Source organism: Stegostoma tigrinum, chromosome 24, assembly GCF_030684315.1.
Source record: "Stegostoma tigrinum isolate sSteTig4 chromosome 24, sSteTig4.hap1, whole genome shotgun sequence".
Taxonomy (NCBI): Eukaryota; Metazoa; Chordata; class Chondrichthyes; order Orectolobiformes; family Stegostomatidae; genus Stegostoma; species Stegostoma tigrinum.
Window position 1 is genome coordinate 20721457 of NC_081377.1, and position 21970 is coordinate 20743426.

Consider the following 21970-nt stretch of genomic DNA (forward strand, 5'->3'; position numbering starts at 1 on the left):
GGTGCTTGTGTGGTGCAAATGTTACTTCCCATTTCAGACAAAACTTGGGTATTATTCAGGTCCTCATATATTGAACATGGGAGTTTTCTATAGGCCTCTGAATAGTTCCAGAGAGGTAGAGGAAAGGATAGCAAAGATGATTCTCGATAGGAGTGAGAGAGACAGGGTAGTTGTCATAGGGGACTTCAACTTTCCAAATATTGACTGGGAGCACTGTAGTTCAAGTACTATAGATAGGTCAGTTTTTGTCCAGTGTGTGCAGGAGGGCTTCCTGACACAGTATGTAGACAGGCCAACAAGGGGCGAAGCCACATTAGATTTGGTACTGGGTAATGAGCCCGGCCAGGTGTTAGATTTGGAAGTAGGTGAGCACTTTGGTGATAGGATCACAATTCTGTTATGTTTGCTTTAGTGATGGAAAGGGATAGGTGTATACCACTGGGCAAAAGTTATAGCTGGGGGAAAGGCAATTACGATGAGATTAGGCAAGATTTAGGGAGCATAGAATGGGGAAGGAAACTGCAGGGGATGGGCACATTAGAAATGTGGATCTTATTCAAGGAAAAGTTCCTGTGTGTCCTAGATAAGTATGTACCTGTCAGGCAGGGAGGAAGCTGTAGAGTGCGGGAGCCGTGGTTTACGAAGGAAGTGGAATCTCTGGTCAAGAGGAAGAAGAAGGCTTATGCTAGGATGAGATGTGAAGGCTCAATTAGGGCGCTTGAGGGTTACAAGGTAGCCAGGAAAGCTCTAAAGAGAGAGCTCAGAAGAGCCAGGAGGAGACATGAGAAGTTGTTGATGGATAGGATCAGGGTAAACCCTAAGGCTTTCTATAGGTATTTAAGGAATAAAAGAATGACAAGAGTAAGATTAGGGCCAATCATGGATAGTAGTGGGAAGTTGTGTGTGGAGTCAGAGGAGATAGGGGAAGCACTAAATGAATATTTTTCGACAGTATTCACTCTAGAAAATGACAATGTTGTCGAGGAGAATACTGAGATACGGGCTACTAGACTAGGTGGGATTGAGGTTCACAAGGAAGAGGTATTAGAAATCCTACAGAGTGTGAAAATAGATAAGTCCCCTGGGCCGGGTGGGATTTAACCTAGGATCCTCTGGGAAGCCAGGGAGGAGATTGCCGAGCCTTTGGCGTTGATCTTTATCTCGTCATTGTCTACAGGAATAGTGCCAGAAGACTGGAGGATCGCAAATGTGGTTCTCCTGTTCAAGAAGGGGAGTAGAGACAACCCTGGTAATTATAGACCAGTGAGCCTTACTTCAGTTGTTGGTAAAGTGTTGGAAAAGGTTATAAGAGATAGGATTTATAATCATCTAGAAAAGAATAAATTGATTAGGGATAGTCAGCACGGTTTTGTGAAGGGTAGGTCGTGCCTCACAAACCTTATTGAGTTCTTTGAGAAGGTGCCCAAACAGGTAGATGACAGTTAACCGGTTAATGTGGTGTATATGGATTTCAGCAAGGCGTTCGATAGGGCTCCCCACAGTAGGCTATTGTACAAAATGCGGAGGAATGGGATTGTGGGAGATATAGCAGCTTGGATCAGAAATTGGCTTGCTGAAAGAAAGTGGTGGTTGATGGGAAATGTTCATCCTGGAGTTCAGTTACTAGTGGTGTACCGCAAGGGTCGATGTTGAGTCCACTGCTGTTTGTCATTTTTATAAACGACCTGGATGAGGGCGTAGAAGGATGAATTAGTAAATTTGCAGACGTCACTAAGGTCGGTGGAGTTGTGGACAGTGACGAAGGATGTTGTAGGTTACAGAGAGACATAGGTAAGCTGCAGAGCTGGGCTGAGAGGTGGCAAATGGAGTTTAACGCGGACAAGTATGAGGTGATGCACTTAGGTAGGAGTAACCAGAATGCAAAGTACTGGGCTAATGGTAAGATTCTTGGTAGTGTAGATGAGCAGAGAGATCTCGGTGTCCATGTACACAGATCCTTGAAAGTTGCCACCCAGGTTGACCGGGTTGTTAAGAAGGCATACAGTGTTTTAGCTTTTATTAATAGAGGGATCGAGTTCCGGAACCAAGAGGTTATGCTGCAGCTGTACAAAACTCTGGTGCGGCTGCACTTGGAGTATTGCGTACAGTTCTGGTCACCGCATTATAAGGAGGATGTGAAAGCTTTGGAAAGGGTGCAGAGGAGATTTACTAGGATGTTGCCTGGTTTGGAAGGAAGGTCTTACGAGGAAAGGCTGAGGGACTTGAGGCTGTTTTCGTTAGAGAGAAGAAGGTTGAGAGGTGACTTAATTGAGACATATAAGATAATCAGAGGGTTAGATAGGGTGGATAGGAAGAGCCTTTTTCCTAGGATGGTGACGACGAGCACGAGGGGGCATAGCTTTAAATTGAGGGGTAAAGGATATAGGACAGATGTCAGAAGTAGTTTCTTTACTCAGGGAGTAGTAAGGGTATGGAACGCTTTGCCTGCAACGGTAGTAGATTTGCCAACTTCAAGTGCGTTTAAGTCGTCATTGGACAATCATATGGACGTACATGGAATAGTGAAGGTTAGATGGGCTTCAGATCGGTATGGCAGGTCGGCACAACATCGAGGGCCGAAGGGCCTGTGCTGTGCTGTAATGTTCTATGTTCTATGTTCTATGTTCTATGGATTGGTTCAGTATCTGAGGAGTTGCAAATGGTGCTGAACATTGTGCAGTTGTCAGTGAATGTTTTCACTTCTGACTTTATGATAGAGGGAAGGTTATTGATGGAAAATGGTTGAGCCTAGGACACTGTCCTGGGAACTCCTGCACAGATGTCCTGCAGCTTAGATGACTGCCTTCCAAGAATCATACCCATCTTCCTTGTACCACATATGGCTTCAACTAGTGGAAAATTTTACCCTGAACCACCCCATTGACATTGAATTTGCTAGGACTCTTTAAATATGGCTTTCAGTTAAATGGAACCTTAATGTAAAGAGCAGTCACTCTCATCTCCACGATTAAACCAAAGCTGTAACAAGGTCAGGAGGTGAGAGGCCTGGCAGGACCCAGAGTGAGCATCAACAAATTGGCCATTGCAAAATTGTGCTGCCCGATAGTTTAGTTAATGACGCCTTCCTTCACTTTTCTAATGATCAAGAGTAGACTGATGGAATAGTAATTGTGCAGGTTGGATTCATCTTGCCTTTTGTGAACAGGAAATAGCTGGACAATTTTCTACTGTTGGTGACAGTATTGTAGCTGTACTGGAACAACCTGGCTTGGAGGGGAGCCAAGTTCTGGATCACGCATCTTCTGCTGAAATGTTGTTGAGACCTTTGTAGGATCCATCGCCTTCAGCTGTTACTAGATCTCATATGGAAAAGATCAAATTGATTGAAGACTGGCATCTGAGATTTAGAAATGGTAACAAATGCTGGCCTACCAGTGACACCCAAGTTCCATTGAAGGATTTTTAAAGAGCTATTTTCCTCTTTTGTTATTTATTCATTTTGTGGGATGTGGGTGTCGCTGGCTGGCCAGCATTTATTGCCAATCCCTACTTGTCCTTGAGAAGGTGATTGTTAGCTGCCTTCTTGAACTGTTGCAGCCCACCTACTGTGGATTGACCCACAATGCCAGTAGAGAGGGAATTCCAGGATTTTGACTCAGTGGCAGTGAAGGCTGGCAATACATTTCCAAGTCAAGATAGTGAGTGGCTTGGAAGGGAACTTGGAGCTGGAGCTGCCCTTGTCCTTCTAGAGGGAAGTTGTTGTGGGCTTGGAAGGTGCTATCTGAGGAGCTTTGGTGTATTTCTGCAGTGTTTCTTGTAGATAGTACACACTACTGCTACTGAGTGTCAGTGGTGGAGGGAGTGGATGCTTGTGGATGTAGTGCCAAAGAAGTGGGCTGCTTTGTTCAGAATAGTGTCAAGCTTCTTGAATATTGTTGGGGCTGCACTCATGCAGGCAAGTAGGGAGTGTTCCATCACACTGCTGACTTGAGCCTTGTAGATGGTGGACCGGCTTTGGGGAGTCAGGAAGTGAGTTACTCGCCGCTGTATTCCCAGCTTCTGATCTGCTCTTGTAACCACTGTGTTTATGTGGTGAGTCCAGTTGAATTTCTGGTTAATGATAACAGCCAGGATATTGATAGTGGGGGTTCAGTGTTGGTAACACTGTTGAATATCAAGAGGTGGTGGTTAGATTGTCACTTACTGGTGATGGTCATAGCCTGACATTTATGTGGTGTGAATATTATTTGCCACTTCTCAGCCAAACACTGGGTATTGTCCAGATCTTGTTGCATTTGAATGTGGACTTCTTCAGTATCTGAGGAGTTGCAAATGGTGCTGAATATTGTGATGACATCAGCAAACATCCCTACTTCCAACAATTTGATGGAGGGAACATTATCGATGAAGCATCTGAATATGGTTGGGCCTCGGAAGCTACCCTGAGGAACTCCTACAGAGATGTTCTGGAGCTACGATGACTGACCTCCAACAAATACAACGATCTTCTGATGTGTCAGGTACGATTCCAACCACTGGAGAGTTTCCCCCCAATACGCATTGATTCCAGTTTTGCTAGGGCTCCTTGATACCACACTCAATTGAGTGTAGCCTTGATGTCAAGGGCTGTCACTCTCACCTCACCTCTGGAATTCAGCTCTTCTGCCCATGTTTGAACCAAGGCTGTAATGAAATCGAGAACTGAGTGGCTTTGGCAGAACCCAAACTGGGCATCAGGTAGCAGGTTATTGCTGAGCAGGTGCTGTTTGATAACACTATTGATGACACCTTCCATCACTTTACTGATGATCAAGCATAGACTGATTGGGCAATAATTGGCTGGATTGGATATATCATGCCTTTTATGTGTAGGATATACCTGATAGAACCAGTGTTGTTCCTGTACTGGAACAGTTTGGCTCAGGGTGTGGCAAGTTCTGAAGCACAAGTGTTCAGGACTATTGCTAGAATGTCGTCAAGGCCCACAGCCTTTGCAGTATCCAATCTCCAACTGTTTCTTGATACCACGTGGAGTGAATCAAATAGCCTGAAGACTGGTATCTGAAGGTGGAGGCTGAGATGGAACATCCACAAGCCACCTGACGATATCTGCAAAAGCTTCAGTCTTATCTTTTGCATTTTTGTGCTGGGGTCTTCGATCATTGGGGATGGCAATATTTGTGGAGCCTCCTCCTCCAGAGAGTTGTTTAATCATCCACCACCATTCATGACTGGATGCGGCAGGAATGCAGACCTTAGAAACAAAAACCAAATTGCTTGAAAAGCTCAACAGGTCTGGCAGCATCTGTGAAGGAGAAAACTGAGCTGGTACTCAGACCTGTTCTGAGGAAGGGTCACTGGACCCGAAAAGATAACTGTTTTCTCCTTCACAGATCTGCCTGACCTGCTGAGCTTTTCCAGCAACTTTGTTTTTGTTCCTGATTTACAGCATCAGCGGTGCTTTTAGGTTTTTTTTGTGCAGGCCTTAGATCTGATCCATTGGTTGTGAGATTGCTTAGCTCTGTCTATCACTTGCTGCTTATGCTGTTTGGCGTGCAAGTAGTCCTGTTTGGTGGCTTCACTAAGTTGACACCTCATCATTAGGTATGCCTGGTGCTGTTCCTGGTATACATTCCTGCATTCTCCTTTCAACCAGGGTTGATCCCCTGGTTTGATGGTAGTGGTTGGGTGGGGATAGGCTGAGCCATGAGGTTACAGGATATGCTGGACTACACTTCTGCTGCTGTTGATGATGCACAGTGCCTAATGAATGCCTAGTCTTGAGTTGCTAAATCTGTTCAAAGTCTGTAGAATGGTGACAGTGCCACACAACATGATTGTGGTTATTCTTAATGTGAAGGCAGGACTTCGTCTCCACAAGTTCTGTGCAGTGGTTACTGTTACTGATACTGTATTGGGCAAATGCATCTGCAGCTGGCAGATTAGTCAGGATGACGTCAAATATATTTATCCCTCTTGTTGGTTCCCTCATCACCTGCCGCAGACACAGTCTTGCAGCTGTGGCCGGCTTGATCAGTCGTACTGCTGCCAAGTACTCTTGGTGGTGGACATTGAAATCCCTCACTCAGAGTATATTTTGTGCCCTTGCCATCCTCAGTGCTTCTTCTAGGTGTTGTTCAACATGGTGGAGTACTGATTCATTAGCTGAGGGGGGACAGTATGTCGGAATCAGCAAGAGGTTGCCTCACCCAAGTTTAACCTGAAGCCACAAGACACCATTTAATCCAGAGTCAATGCTAAGGACTCCCAAGCTAAGTCCCTGTCAACTGTATACCCCTGTGCCGCCACTGCTGCTGGGTCTGTCCTGCCAATGGCTCAGGATATATCCAGGGATGGTGATTGCAGTATCTGGTACATTGTAGGGTATGATTCCATGAGTATGACTATGTCAGGCCCTTTCTTGAATAGTCTGTGAGACAGCTCTCCAAATTTTGACACTAGCTCCCAGATGTTAGTAAGGACTACCTTGCAGGGTTGACAGGGCTGTTTTGGCTGTTGTCTTTTCTGGTGCCTAGTTTGATGCCTGGTGATCCATCCGGTTTCTTTTAGACTTTGTAGTGAGTGGTACAACTGAATAGCTTGTTAGGCCATCTCAGAGGGCAATTGAAATTTCAGTGGGAAACTCCTATTCCAGATGTGTTATTGGATGTGACTTTAATTCCAGACCATTTAAAAATGACAGAAAACTTTGCAAAAAAGAAATACTTCTCAATAACAATGAAAGTTTCACTTGGCATCCTATTCTAATACGTTAAGTGTTTTCTTTACGAGTTATGTCGATTTCTGCTTCCTCGTCTGCTGATGTCAACAATACTTTCCTTAACGACTAAAACAGAAGTACCTGGAAACGTTCAGCAGGTCTGACAGGATCTGAGTTAACGTTTCGTTAACTTAATTGAGGAAGGGTCACTGGACCCGAAACTTTAACTCTGATTTCTCTTCACAGATACTGCCAGACCTGCAGAGCATTTCCATCAACTTCTGTTTTCGTTTCCAATTTACTGCAGCCGAAATTCTTTCGGATTTTACTACTTGCCTTAATTTGAATTTGCATCCTTTCGATTTGCTGGAAAGCCGGAAAATATTTCCAAGTGCCGGTGTCTTCCACTAACTATCATGTTACTTTTGATTAGATGAGTGGGGAAAATACAGGATAATTAAGAAAGAAGCTAATGGCTGAAATTTTAAAATCGGAAGTGCTCGTTTTCAGTTCTCTGACGTCAGGGCAGACTGGAGCTCTATTTACTTGTTTAGTTATTTTTAGGGGGTGGTCTTGTATGGTGTTTACTTTTCCATCAGAATAATGTGGTGGCAAGAATGGGAGCGATCTGTACACAGGTGAGAAAACCCCGTGAAGGAAAACTATTCGGAGATGATTACACTGAATTGGCACTTAGAGCGTAAATGACGCATATTGAATTCAAGCGAACACTAGCTGGATGGGGCTGCTGGGCGATGTTATATTGTTACTTTGGACAATTACTAGAATTGCTTTAGGTTACTTCGGCGATTTAATATGGTGCTAAGTGTATCGTTCCTCATTCCCTCCAAACTATTTTCACCGCCACTTTTTAAATTTGTGTTATTTCGAATGTGTTTTCTTTTCATTTTGATTAAAATAAACTGGAGATTTAGTCCATTTTCAGGAGCGGCTAGTAATTTGTTGTCGCGGTACGTGCAGTTGTGTTGATTTTGAATTATTTAATAACCCAAAGCGGTTGGACTAGTTTATCCATTTCACTGTGAAGGAATGTTCTGCATCAAGTGTTCCGCTCTGCTATTAAAAACCGCGTTACGTATAATGTTGTAGGAGCAAGGGACTAACGGAAGTTATGCTATAGAATATACGATACAGCATTTGTTTTATTCCAGTTCTTATTTGATGGGATGGGGCAGAGGAAAAAAAATAAATCTATATTTTCCGCGTGGAGTCCTTCTGCAATTGCTAATTACCTATCTTCACCTACTTCCTTTGAATAACAGTCATGGAAGAATCTGCAGGTCGATTAATTGTCTGAGAAGCCACCACATGAGTTCTTTTGCTTGATTATATAAATCTTTATGTCAATACGCCCTATAGTCGAGAGAACAGGATTGTCCTTGTACCCAGCACAAGCATGCCACTGGATGTCAAATCAGAATTCTGATCGACAGATTCCCCTCCTGACATTCGATCTTCACTCACTGGGTGGCTGCAGGGCTTGAGGATGGGGGGAGGGAGGGAGGATAGAGGGTTGAATTTCCAACTTTGTCGGAATTGCTTCTTTGGCTCTGGCTGAAGGCAAATCTGACAAAGAGCATTGTGACCTTCGCCATGCACAGGGCCCAAGAGACCCCAGTGGAATTAGGGTTCACAGGTGGCCTCAGGTGTTGTCACTGGAGTGTTAATCCTGGGGTAATGTTCTGGAGATTTAGGTTTGAATACTGCCACTCAGATGGTGGAAATTGTAGCCAATAAAAATCTGGAATTAAGTGTCTAATGATGACAGTGAAACCATTGTTAATTGTCAGGAAAGTTCACTAATGGTCCTTTTGGGAAGAAAACTGTGATTTTTTTTTACCTGGTCTGGCCTACATGTGTCTCCAGACACGCATCAATGTGGTTAACTCTTAACCACCTCCTGAGATGAGCAAGGGTTGGTCTAGCCAGTGATGTCCTCATCCCATGAATGAATTTTTATCAATCCCAATGCTGCTGAAACATGTTTGATTCACACCAGATGATTCAGTCACCAAGAAAATAGTTTTAGTAAAGGGAAAACACCAACTTAAGATGGCCACTGTGGTTACCTTAATAGGTTGAGCCAAGCTCATGAAGCCATCAATAAACACGGCCCAAATTGAACTGATCCTGGGATCAAAGTGACCGAAGCAAGACATTCAGATCTGTCTTATATTTGAAACTTTATGTATTGGGATGATTTTATGTGTTGGGGAGGCAATGGCCTAGTGATATTATCGCTGGACTGTTAATCCAGAGATCCAGATAATGTTCTGGGAATCTTGGTTCGAATCTCACTATGGCAGATGGTGGAATTTGAATTCAACAAAATACCTGGAATTAAGAATCTAATGATAACCATGAACCCCTTGAGGATTGTCGGAAAAACCAATCTGGTTCACTAATGCTCTTAAGGGAAGGAAACTGCCATCCTTACCTGGTCTGGCCTACATGCGATTCCAGACCAACAGCAAAGTCGTTGACTCTAAACTGCCCTGTGGGTAATTAGGGATGGGCAATAAATACTGCCTACTCAGCAACACCCTCATTCTGTGAATGCAGAAAGAAAAAAAAGCCATCTGCAGATTATCCAGTTTGGGAAAGACAATAAAATCAGACACAAATAAATAAAGGACCTATATTTCAGGGAGACATAGCAGGAACTGCAAATGCTGGAGAATCTGAGATAACAAGGTGTAGAGCTGGATGAACACAGCAGGCCAGGCAGCATCAGAGGAGCAGGAAGGCTTTTGGGCCTAGAACCTTCTTCAGAAATCAGAAATTGGCCTGTTGTGTTCATCCAGCTCTACACCTTGTTATCCTATATTTCAGGCAATTGCTTTTGAGGGCTGGGCATAGAGAAAAGATAGTGGATTTGTAACACTGGAACTAGTAAGCACACTCTCCCTCCCTATTCCTCTTAGTCTCAGAAATAAGACTTGGTGTCAGTGATAAAGTGAATTGGAAGAACATCCATTTACGAACAACTTAAGAACATCTACAGATTTTTCCCACAGCTGAGAATACAAGACATAAATTAAACAACTGTGCCCTTGGGTTACAACCTAACACATAAAACACTCTTAATGATTTTTTAAACTGCCTGTTGCTGAAAGAGACGCATTTTGTGGAAGCTTTTAATCTTGCATTCATCAAAATATTTCACACAAATCCAAATTCAAGGGGAAAACCAACATTTGTATTGCACAAGAAAAGAATGCTTATTGGTTGAAAAGCAACCTTTTATCGGTAGGGACTGCACCATGAAGAATACATGTGTTAATTCTGATTGAGAGTTAACAGCCAGGCGTTGTGTACATTTAAAATGTGGCAGGTCGGATTCTGATTCATCAAGACTTTACCCTGAGACATAAAACAGCTATCATCTACTTTGTTGAATTGATGCAAGCGCAGTGTGTGAATGTTTTCTTTACTGTCCAATGTCTTACTGTAACTTCCAGTACATGATAGAGTGCTTTGAGCACAACTGACAATCCTCATTTGATTGTCTGCATGAATCTTCACACATTCTGGATTATCCAGTGAATGCTAATCAATTGCAGAACTGCATCTCATGTGAAACACTTGGCTGTTGGTTGCATTTTCTTAATCTTCCTTATTAGATGACTCCCCTTTGTTAAAAGTTTATACCAGTGTTTACATGTATGTTTGATGTCACCTTTACTTCTTCTCAAGGTTAGTAATAAAACTATTCTTTCACTCAAGAAAATCTTGTAATTTAGTTGACTCCCTATCTGATTCTGAACAATTAGTCAACTACATTTTAAAGTACTGTGATATAACTACATGCTCAAAGGAATTAAAAATTGTTGCTATGCCAACTGAGAGGTTTAAAAAGGGGGACCTGATTCACCCCTCCTCACCCAGTCCTAACAATGGCGGTTCTGAGGAAGCGTTACTGGACCCAAAACGTTAATTCTGTTTTTTTCCTTCACAGATGCTGCCAGACTGCTGAGCTTTTCCAGCAACTTTGTTTATGTTTCTAAAAATAGCACAACCTGATTTCATGCAGTATGGCAAACTGGTGAAGGTCAAATCCCCAAGTAATCTTTCAAAGCATTTTTGATGGAGGCAAAGCCCAAGGAAATCTTGGCCAACGGACAGTCCATTGTAGAGGGACTTAACGATGTCTCTTATCATTGTGATCTATGGTTTGGTTATATCAGGGGATTGCAGTGCAAACGATGGTTGTAGCCTCCCCATTGATGCAAGCATGCGACAAGCAACATTCTGAAATGGCTCAGTTCATGTTAAGCTCTCGAACCCAATTTTTTGGTACAACCTGCGAATTCCGAATCCATTGTCTCAATAGTTTATGCAACTCTCCAGCGGCTACCTTAAATTTCAACGTTATAATTTCGTTTTGAGATTTTAAGCTGTGAATAAATAGGACCATAAGTTGTCTTGGGCGTCAGTATTTTGAAACTGTGATTTTACTTTTTTCCCCAAAGAAATACTAAGTTCTTAAACGGCTCGCTTTCCTTGTGCTGTAAAGACAAAATCAACTACACGACTTAATCCAAGATAATAAAGTGTGAAGCTGGATGAACACAGCAGGCCAAGCAGCATCAGAAGAGCAGGAAAGCTGACGTTTCGGGCCTCGACCCTTCTTCAGAAATGCAGGGTTATTTCTTAACTCACTTCCACCCTCCCCCCATTTCTGAAGAAGGGTCCCGACCCGAAACGTCAACTTTCCTGCTCCTCCAGCTCCACACTGTGTCATCTCTGACTCCAGCATCGGCAGTTCTTACTATCTCTGATTTTATGTAAAGGTGCATCTAAGGTTGTAAAATATTCTCAGCCACTTCGCGGGAATTTTATTCATTCAAATTTAACGTCAAGTCATGGAAAGAAATAACATAAAACTCATTGCTAACGCGCCCCATCCACATCACAACAAGTTACATTTTCCAGAAATGTTACAAGTCCGAGCGACGCAGCTTCGGAAGAACCAACAGTGACCTTGAATCTCGCGAGAGTTGGCTGGAGGGGCGGCGGGATTTGGTGGGTGTCAGGGCGACAGGCTCCGTTCAAGCCGAGCACAGACTGAGTTAAAATGCCGGCGCTGGTAACAGCGACGTTGTTGCTGCCCCGGTTACATGCTGCAGCGGCTGCATTTCACCGTACGCTGGCTACAACTGTGAGTGGTCGTGGAGTAATATGTTTTTAAAGGGAGACGGGTAGTTTTGTTGGTGTCCTTTAATGTTTTGGCTCGTGTGGTGAGGGCGGAATTAGTGATTTACCTGTGCAAGTGTCATGTCGAAGGATATAAAAGCATTTCCGTGCAGGCATGCACAGAATGGGGGCTGGGAAAATTTATACGACTTCTCAATAAAATCATAGCTGATCTTGAACTTCAATTCTGCCTTCTTTCCTGCTCCCAATATTTCCAGTCCTTTGGGCGAACAACAGTTTGTGGAGCTCGGCTTTAAATATATTCAACTATGGAGTTCTCTGGGGCAGAGAAATCCTGAGAATTACAACCTTTTAACTGGACACGTTTTTCCTCCAAGTATTTTTTTCTTTATCCTAAAATTGTTTCCCTTTGTTTTATATTCACTGCCGATGGAAACAGTGTAGGCGTCAATCCTCTCAAACCTCTTCAGACTGAGGAAGTGACCTAGTGAGACAGTTTTCTCGACATCAGAGAATATAATCCCAATTTACTCATCCTTTTAACGTGAGATCATCTGTCATTCTGGGGATCAACATAGTGAATTACATCCCGTGCTAGTGCATCTCCTCTTAAAAATGGGAATGAACAATGCATAGATTATAACAGCTTTAGTTTTACCAAAGTTCTGTATAGGTGTAGTAGTAGTAGTAGTCATAGGACTTCTTTATTTCCATATTCTAATCCCTTTGTGATACACGTTAATAAAGCATTTGTCCTTCTTTCATTCTAGTATTTCAGTAAGCATCATTAAAGTAATTGTTAATCATGTTATTTGTGGAAGCTTGCTAAGTATTTCATTTCATTATAGAATTTGTTGTATCCAAAGCACTTAAAGTCATTTGTTGCAATTTTAAACACTTCTCAGAATGTTAAAAGATCCTACATTAAATACTTGTCTGTCATTTTTGTGAAATTCAAACATGTTTGGCATGGATTGGTTGGACCAAAGGGTGTCTTTCCATGCTGTATGACTCTGTGCTCCTTATAAGAATAGTTCTACTGCTCAACATTTTTTTTTGTGAGCCAGTTTGTTGTGGACTTATGTGGCAGCTGGGGTAACGAAGAATGAATTAAAATGACTTGATTCAGCTGCTTTTTTTTTAAGAGTCATGTGGCATAGAAATAGGCCCTTCAGCCCAACTCATCCATGCCAATGAGGTTTCCTAAACTGAACTGATTGATGTTTGGTCCATATCCCTCTAAACCCTTCCTATCTGTGTAACTAACTAAATGTCTCTTAAATGTTGTAATTGTACTTGCTCTACCACTTCCTCCAGCAGCTCGTTCCATATTTACACCACCCTCTGTGTGGAAAAAGTTGTTCCTCAGTCCCTTTTTAAGTCTTTCCCCTCTCGCCTTAAACCTATGTCGTCTAGTTTTGGAGTCACCTACCCTGGGGAAAAAGACACTGGTTATTTACCTTATCCATGTCCCTCATGATTTTATAAACCTCTAAGGTCACCCTTCAGCCTCCTATGCTCTGGAAGAAAGATCCAGGCTATCTAACCTCACCTTATAACTCAAACCTTTCAGTCTTGGTAACATCTTTATTGAACCCTTTACTAGTTTAATAACATCTTTCGTATAGGAAGGTGACCAGAAATATACACAGTACTCCAAATGTGGCCTAACACTGCGATCATTTAGTTTCCACATTTTAAACAATATTTAGTCGTTTCTGTTTATTTTTAACTGTGTTGCATTTTTAAAAAATGTTCTTTTTATGTTTTTACAAGATGTGCAGTGCAAATCCTAAAATAGAGAAGCAGCTGATCCAAGACATCAGGGAAGAAAATGTATCAACTGTGACTTTGACCCTGTTAACAAACATGGGTCTGTTATGAAGTTCAGTTGGTGGTGTAACAGTATACAATATTGTTTTCTTTTCTCAAAAAGACTCATTGGTACAAAGTACATGCTCTATTTGGCACACCCCATTGCTAGATTATGTTAAAGAATAACTTACTTTAACTATGTTTGCTTTGTATTTGGTAATTTTTAGTAATTCAATAGGTAGCATGAAGTTGTTATCCCACTTTATTACATTGAAGACATTTCAACTGTTCTCTAGAGCCTCACTATTTTGATTTTTTTTGTGCCCTTGTGTACACACAGTTACACATTTGCCAACCTTTGAGTGAAATTGCATTTGTTTATCAACTAATTTCCTTGTTTTTGTATAGAATAGAAATTGCTAGCTGGCCAGTATTGATTTTGAATTAAGTACAAGGACAATTGTGTTTACCCCAGGACATCAGTAAATATGGTGAGGTTTTATAATGACCTTGGAGAAGGCTTAAATAAATGTGGCAGAAGAATGAGAACCAGGAGATTACTTTTAAAATGGAAAAATAACATGCACAGAGAATTTGGAAAGACTGTACTAGAACAAGACAAGATAGAGTCAGAATAAGAAAAATGCAAACCTGCTAAATTAGATTTACCATGCATATAAGTGAACATATGGAATCTGATATAAGAGAAGCAAATTACTATGGCTTTGGAGACATGAAATGAAAGCATTTCTGAAGGAACTGAGCTCTGGCAGCGTCTGCAGAGAGAGAAACAGAATTAATGCCTCAAGTCCAATATAACACTTCTTTGGAGCATTGGGAATATGATGTTACAGTGGTCATGGCAATCTGGATGGAAGCAAAGCTAGAATGGGTACTGTGTATTGCTGGATGCAGGGTATTCAGAAGAAAAAAGGAATGGAAGTATTGATTAACAGAACATTACAGTGCTGGAGAAAGAAGACAACCTGATGGATTTAACAACATTTCCTCTAAGCTGCATGATTAACTGGGATGTTGCACACCTGATTGGCATGTCAGTAATACTACATGTGGACCACAGAACAGAAAAAAAAACAGAAAACATTAATTATATCTTGAATCAATTTAGTTAGAGTCAATAGCCAAAGAGGCACAATTAAATTGTTATGCACACTCTTTGGGCCACCAACATTGGGAAAGGATAAGAGGGACAAATGTGCAAGGAAATGTCGCATGGTTAAAAATTCTAGTTATAATGAGGGATTTTATTACCATCTGTGTATTTGGATAATTAATGTAAAGAGCAAGAAAGTGGAAAGAGTTTCTGGTGAGTTAGAACATAGAACATAGAACATAGAACAGTACAGCACAGAACAGGCCCTTCAGCCCACAATGTTGGGCCGACCATTGATCCTCATGGATGCACCCTCAAATTTCTGTGACCATATGCATGTCCAGCAGTCTCTTAAATGACCCCAATGACCATTGAGTTCATGAGGAATTTTGTAAAGAAGTATGTTTCTGCTCCAATGAGAAAGGAAGCATTGCTGAATCTCGTTTTGGAAAATGAGGCCAGCCAGGCAGACTTGTTAGGATGTGAACGCTTAATGAACAGTGAACGTGGTGTCATTAAGTTTAAGTTAGCCAAAGAAAGAGACCAGGAATGATCCAGAAGGGTGGGGGGGGGGGGGAAAGAGAGAAAAATTTCAAGGGGTTGGGAATAGATGTGGCTCAAGTAAAGTTAAGTCAAATGTTGGCTAACAAAATTGTAATGGATAAGAAGGCTGTCTTTGAAGAACAGATTTGATAGAGATATTCAAAATTGCAAAGTAGATCAGATGGCGTGGGGAAACTGTTCCAATTGGCGAAAGGGTCCAGAAGCAGTATTAAAACTTTAAGTAGCAAATAACATGACTAATTGCTTGGAAGTATAGACTTTAAACATTTTTTTTTAAAAGTCTCTTAGCATGCAGATGCAGTAGGAAATGTTAACTGTATTTATTAACTGAAATGCAAACTGAGCAGGTCAGCTTCCTGCCAACCATAAGCCAAGCAATTAGCACACTCTTTATTGCTTTATAAATTGATATTTCCTTTTTCAAGTTTGTTTCTATCCTGATGAATGCAAGATGGAAAAAGTAAATTTCAGATATCTGGAAGATATTAACAATTTCTTCTTATTGTTATATAGACTTGCGCAGCTGTGGCACAATCTCTCCCTGAGCAAGTAAAGATTGTGGAAGTTGGACCCCGAGATGGTCTACAGAATGAGAAGGTAATCGATATTAGGCAGAAAATTTACTTTGTACATTTGAAAATGGAAGCAGTTATTTTGTTGACATCTCCCAAGAATGGGTTTACTGATGGCAAAGTGGAATTTAATTGCATTGCCATAATGCCAACGAAAGGTATTGTCCAGTTAACAATCGTACAGTTTTAATGTTAATACAGTTGTTTGGTTGATTTCAATTTTGTTTTCTGCACACCAACCTTATTCTCAATTTATGGAGAATTTTTAACCTCATTATGTGTCATTTTTGAGAAACCCATCGAACCAGGAAAATATTATCACAGATTTAGAGACTTATTACTACATATAAGGAACTCTATTGCTTGTTGTGTCTGCTCTGGCTCTCCAAATGAACGCCTAATGCCATTCTCCTGTTTCTCCCTGTTATCTGTACTGTTCTTCCTTTTTGGATAATTTAATTGCGTCTTGAAAGTCTCAATTGAGCCTGCTGTCTCATGCTCGTGGGTAGCCTATTCCAGATCTTAACCACTTATTGCCTGAAAAAATTTCTCATTGTGTCTACATTGCTTCTTTAACCAATTAATTTCACGTTCTCGATCCTTCCACCAGTGGGAATAGTTTATCTCTAATTTCTTTGTCCACACCCCTCTTGATTTTCATTATCTCTATTAAATCTCCTCTTCCAAACCTTCTCTTTTCCCTGGCAAACAGCCCCAGTTTCTCCCATATACGTACATAACTGAATTCCTCAGCCTTGGGAGTCATCCCTACAGATCTTTACCGATAATACCATTCATTCCTAACGTGGATACCATACTCCATTTGAGGCAGAACCTGTATTTTATACATGTTTAACATTTTCCTAGCTCTTATACACAATGCCCCATTAATAAAGCCTAGGTTACCATGTACTTTATGAACAACTCTCTCAACCCGACCTCCCAACTTCAGTGTCCCATGCATATAAAGACTCCAGTCCTTCTGGTCCTGCATCCCTGTGGAATTTTCCATTTATCCGGTGTGATCAAAACAAATTATTTCAAGTTTCTTTGTATTGAATTTCATTTGTTACTTATTTGCACATTTCACCACTGTCTTTTTGAAGTTCTGTACTATTCTTTGTTCACTATGATTCCAAGTTTTGCATTTTGTGCAAATTTTGAAATTGTGTTCTGTACACCAAAGGCTAAGTCATTAACATAAATCAGGAAGGGCATGTCTCCTAACAGTGACCCCAAGGAAGTCCACTGCAACCTTCCTCCAGTCTGAAAAATGTCCATTAACTGATGTCACTGAGCCAATATCATATACATGTTACTGTCCTTTTTATCCCATGAGCTATAACTTTGCTCAAAGGTCTTGTGCAGTATGATATGTCAAATACCTTTTGGATGTCTATGTACACCACATAAACAGCATTACCGTCATCAGCCCCCTTTTTGGTTCTTCAAAAAAACTTCAGCGATTTGGTTAAACACAGTTTTTCCATCCTTGCCAACTTTCCTTAACTTGCCCCTTAATGTGGTGAGTTTGCTTTACAAAACTTGCTTATTCCAACTTTTAAGTTTCAAATAAATTGCTTTTTTGAACTTTAGCAACTTGGGTAATAAATCTTTGAAAAGGTTCAAGTTCAGTTTCTTTCCTTCAGCTAAGGAGCTAATCAGGGTAATGGAGAAAAGTTCCTAGTGGGCAAAGTTAATTCAGTATGACAATAACTTGTGTAAAGATGATATAGGATGGGATTGCGGTGCTTTGTAGCAACTGCTAAAATGTCAGTCTCAATGTCTCTGACGCTGAGATAATGCAGTGAGAAGAAATACCCAAGTTATTTGTTGCATGTTATCAGTACGTAGTATTTCCACGATTACCAACATATGCAACAGCTTAGGAATTTTGTTTTCTCTTTAATCACACATGGGATGCAGGTGTCACTGGCAAGGCAGCATTTATTGCCTATCCCTAATAGTCCAGAGGCTGGTTAAGAGTCAACCATATTGCCCTTGGTCTGGAGTGACATATAGGCCAGACCAGGTAGGGATGGCGGTTTCCTTGCCTAAAGGATGTTAGTGAACCAGCTGAGTTTTTCCAAAAGTCGATAATGGATTCACAGTCATCATTAGACTCTTAGTTCCAGATGTTTATTGAATTCAAATTCCACTGTCTGCTGTGGCAGATTTGAACCTGGGTCCCCAGACATTATCTGGTTCTCTGGAGTAACAGTCCAGTGATAATACCATTTAGGCCATTGCCTCCCCTAATGGTTGGGCAATTCAGACTAGAACAGGGTGGTAATGGACAGACAATAGTTGGCCTGGTATCCTTTTGGTAGGAGGAACCTGTCCATGGTTTCTCTCCATGGGACCCTCTTTGTACTTTCTTGCCCTGCTTTACTGGAAGTGGGAGACAAAGTTAGATTCAACCATAATGCTTATGGCCGTAAAATAATAGAGTAAATGCTTGATGAAGCTGATTTCTCAAAATTTACCAAGAATAATATTTTTGGGAATGTGTATATTTTCTTCTAGCACTGGAAATATTAAAAGCAATTAGCTCAATAAAAATAAACTGCAATGATTTGAAACATGCAATAAATCTTTGGTTGTTTTTTATCAATGAAATAGTTGACTAAAATCATGAGACAATTGACTAACTAAAAGACAATTGCTTAAGTTTTTAATGGTTTGAATATTTCATTACTTTAAAGGCGTTTTATTAATTAAAGTTTTTTGAGTCTTAATCCACAGTTGAGTGTCATCACTCAAGTGAACAAAGGCAAGCTTTTGGGGAAAAATAGTGTCTAATATCATTGGATTGAGGATAAGTAATTTTGTAAATATGTGCCTTGTCAATTCTGGAGACCATATGTTGAAATTAAATTGATTCGAGCAAACAAGCAAGAGAAAAATCGCTGCTTTTGGTTTAGATGTTCAATCTTTATTGAAATTTGTTTTTTGGAACTTTTGTCTGCTATTTTCATTTTATCCTGTGAGGTTTCCTACTTTACATTCTTCCGATTGCAGGTCATTGTTCCATCTGATGTTAAAATTCATTTAATTAACCTTCTCTCGGAGGCTGGGTTGTCTGTTGTGGAAGCAACAAGCTTTGTTTCTCCAAAATGGGTTCCTCAGGTAAGCAGGGTGAGAAATTCGAGATAACTTGAACAGCTTTTGCTTATCCATTTGTCGGACTTGAAAGTTAAGTGATTTATGGACCCAGATTCTGAACATGAACAGCCATAATAGATCTCTGTATCTACTCTGACAATTACTCGCATTGACACAGGAATTCTCAAAATCCCCATTCACTTGTCTGAAATCTTGCAGTGTCAGCTTGAACACAATCCACACTCTATAAATTGTCACGATTTCCTATCCCATATGATGGTGCAGCTCCTGCAGACATCACGAACAGAAACCAAGTAATGGACCCAAATAGTAAAGTTCCAGGTTTCGATCTTCCTTGGAAAATTTGAATAACTGTCAACCATTTGAGGACAGGTCAGGGAAGATGTAGCCACTTGCTTCACAAGTAGGGCAGGAGGAACAGCTCAGACTGTGATTGTAGCGATTCAAGTCAGACTGTAGCACAAATATTTTTGAGAGATCCATTCCTGGTACCGTCACATTGATTCAGATTGCTTCAGCTGAAGTTATTAAATGGATTGTTGAACATAGAACATAGAACATAGAACATAGAACAGTACAGCACAGAACAGGCCCTTCAGCCCACAATGTTGTGCCGACCATTGATCCTCGTGTATGCACCCTCAAATTTCTGTGACCATATACATGTCCAGCAGTCTCTTAAATGACCCCAATGACCTTGCTTCCACAACTGCTGCTGGCAACGCATTCCATGCTCTCACAACTCTCTGCGTAAAGAACCTGCCTCTGACATCCCCTCTATACTTTCCACCAACCAGCTTAAAACTATGACCCCTCGTCCTAGCCATTTCTGCCCTGGGAAATAGTCTCTGGCTATCAACTCTATCTATGCCTCTCATTATCTTGTATACCTCAATTAGGTCCCCTCTCCTCCTCCTTTTCTCCAATGAAAAGAGACCGAGCTCAGTCAACCTCTCTTCATAAGATAAGCCCTCCAGTCCAGGCAGCATCCTGGTAAACCTCCTCTGAACCCTCTCCAAAGCATCCACATCTTTCCTATAATAGGGCGCCCAGAACTGGACGCAGTATTCCAAGTGCGGTCTAACCAAAGTTTTATAGAGCTGCAACAAGATCTCACGACTCTTAAACTCAATCCCCCTGTTAATGAAAGCCAAAACACCATATGCTTTCTTAACAACCCTGTCCACTTGGGTGGCCATTTTAAGGGATCTATGTATCTGCACACCAAGATCCCTCTGTTCCTCCACGCTGCCAAGAATCCTATCCTTAATCCTGTACTCAGCTTTCAAATTCGACCTTCCAAAATGCATCACCTCGCATTTATCCAGGTTGAACTCCATCTGCCACCTCTCAGCCCATCTCTGCATCCTGTCAATGTCCCGCTGCAGCCTACAACAGCCCTCTACACTGTCAACGACACCTCTGACCTTTGTGTCGTCTGCAAACTTGCTGACCCATCCTTCAATTCCCTCGTCCAAGTCATTAATAAAAATTACAAACAGTAGAGGCCCAAGGACAGAGCCCTGTGGAACTCCACTCACCACTGACTTCCAGGCAGAATATTTTCCTTCTACTACCACTCGCTGTCTTCTGTTGGCCAGCCAATTCTGTATCCAAGCAGCTAAGTTCCCCTGAAATGCTTAATTCCATGAGATAAGCACATTGCAACATCAAACTCTCACAGTCATTAAATATCTTCAAATCTGATACTTATTACAGTAACGCACTTATTTCAGTGAGGTAAGTGCATTGGAACGTCAAAAGCTCACCTTTAACAAACAGCTGAAAGTTAGGTGGAGGTTGTGCTAAAATCCTGATTTCAGTGAGATGAGCACTTTGCAACATTAAAATTCAACGTTCACTGAAAGTCTTAAGCATTCATGCTGATAGCTTTAAAATGCTTATTTTTGTGCAATAAGCACATTAGTGCACAAAAGTCTACCACTCACCAAACATTCTAAAATCTCATGCAGGCTGTACTAAAACACTGATTGCTTTCTATGACTTCAGTATTAAATTATAACTGCTTCTCTAGCCATGTGGATTAAAAAATTGCTGTGCTGTTTTAAAGGTGATTTGCTGTGCAACTGGAATTATTAATGTTTGTGTAAATATGTAATTGATTTTTTTTCCCATCTTTCATGTACATTGAGCTCTGCCAGTTAAAAGTTAAGAGAAAATATATCACCTGTTGATCACATATTTTATAGAAAGGATCCCTGTCTTCAGTACTTTCAATCTTAAATTCTGGAATTCTGTTCCAGAGCCCTCCATGTTTTTAACTCTGGCCATGTTTTTCATTCCTGACTTGGGAGAGCAACATGGGCAGAAACTCTGGTTCTCTGAACCCAACCTTTTAAAAAATGGCCACTCATACTTCACATTTTTGGTCTAGGGACTGGTCTTTGTTTGTGAGTAAGGCAACTGATCTAGGAAGAGCCAAAGAGGCAGCCCAATTCCTGAATTGGCCTGGGTGGAAAACCTGCATGGGGATTTTGGCACTGAATTTAAAAAGTTCAAAAACTAAGATTAAAATAGGAAAAAAACCCTCATTTTCCATTGCTGTCTATGCCCCGTCATGCTAAAATATGCCCCTGCAGCCACTCTCATGCCCTTCATGCACACTTACAGTAATCTATGCCCAACTTCCATGGCCCTTCACATCCCATGTACCCCTGGTCAACATGGCTGTTTGCAGCCCCTATGCTAACACATCCTTCTCATCTGCCAACATTTCCCATAACCCCTCAATGCCAACTCACTTATTATCCACTCATGGGCATTAATCAGGAAGAAACATGACTGCAAATAAACTATTGGGAGAGAAAAAAGCACGCTGTCACTGATGCAAACCAGATATCCAATACAGTAAAAATGCTTCAACAGATCCCTCAAAGAATGCTTCACTTAATTGGTTAA

At 41.2% G+C, this 21970-nt stretch overlaps 1 protein-coding gene across 2 annotated transcripts in view; it reads left to right on the forward strand.

Moving 5' to 3' along the window:
• Positions 1-7220: 7220 nt before the first annotated feature.
• hmgcl (3-hydroxy-3-methylglutaryl-CoA lyase) overlaps positions 7221-21970 on the forward strand; it is a 34127-nt gene continuing 19377 nt past the window's right edge. The window contains exons 1-3 of one of the 2 annotated variants that reach the window (XM_048558040.2): positions 7221-7320; positions 15867-15950; positions 18947-19054. In XM_048558040.2, the coding sequence (XP_048413997.1) occupies positions 7300-7320; positions 15867-15950; positions 18947-19054 (213 nt within the window). In that variant the 5' untranslated portion in view covers positions 7221-7299. Of the gene's footprint in view, positions 7321-11708; positions 11865-15866; positions 15951-18946; positions 19055-21970 lie in introns of those variants that run through there. The other variant, XM_048558038.2, reaches the window with a different exon arrangement.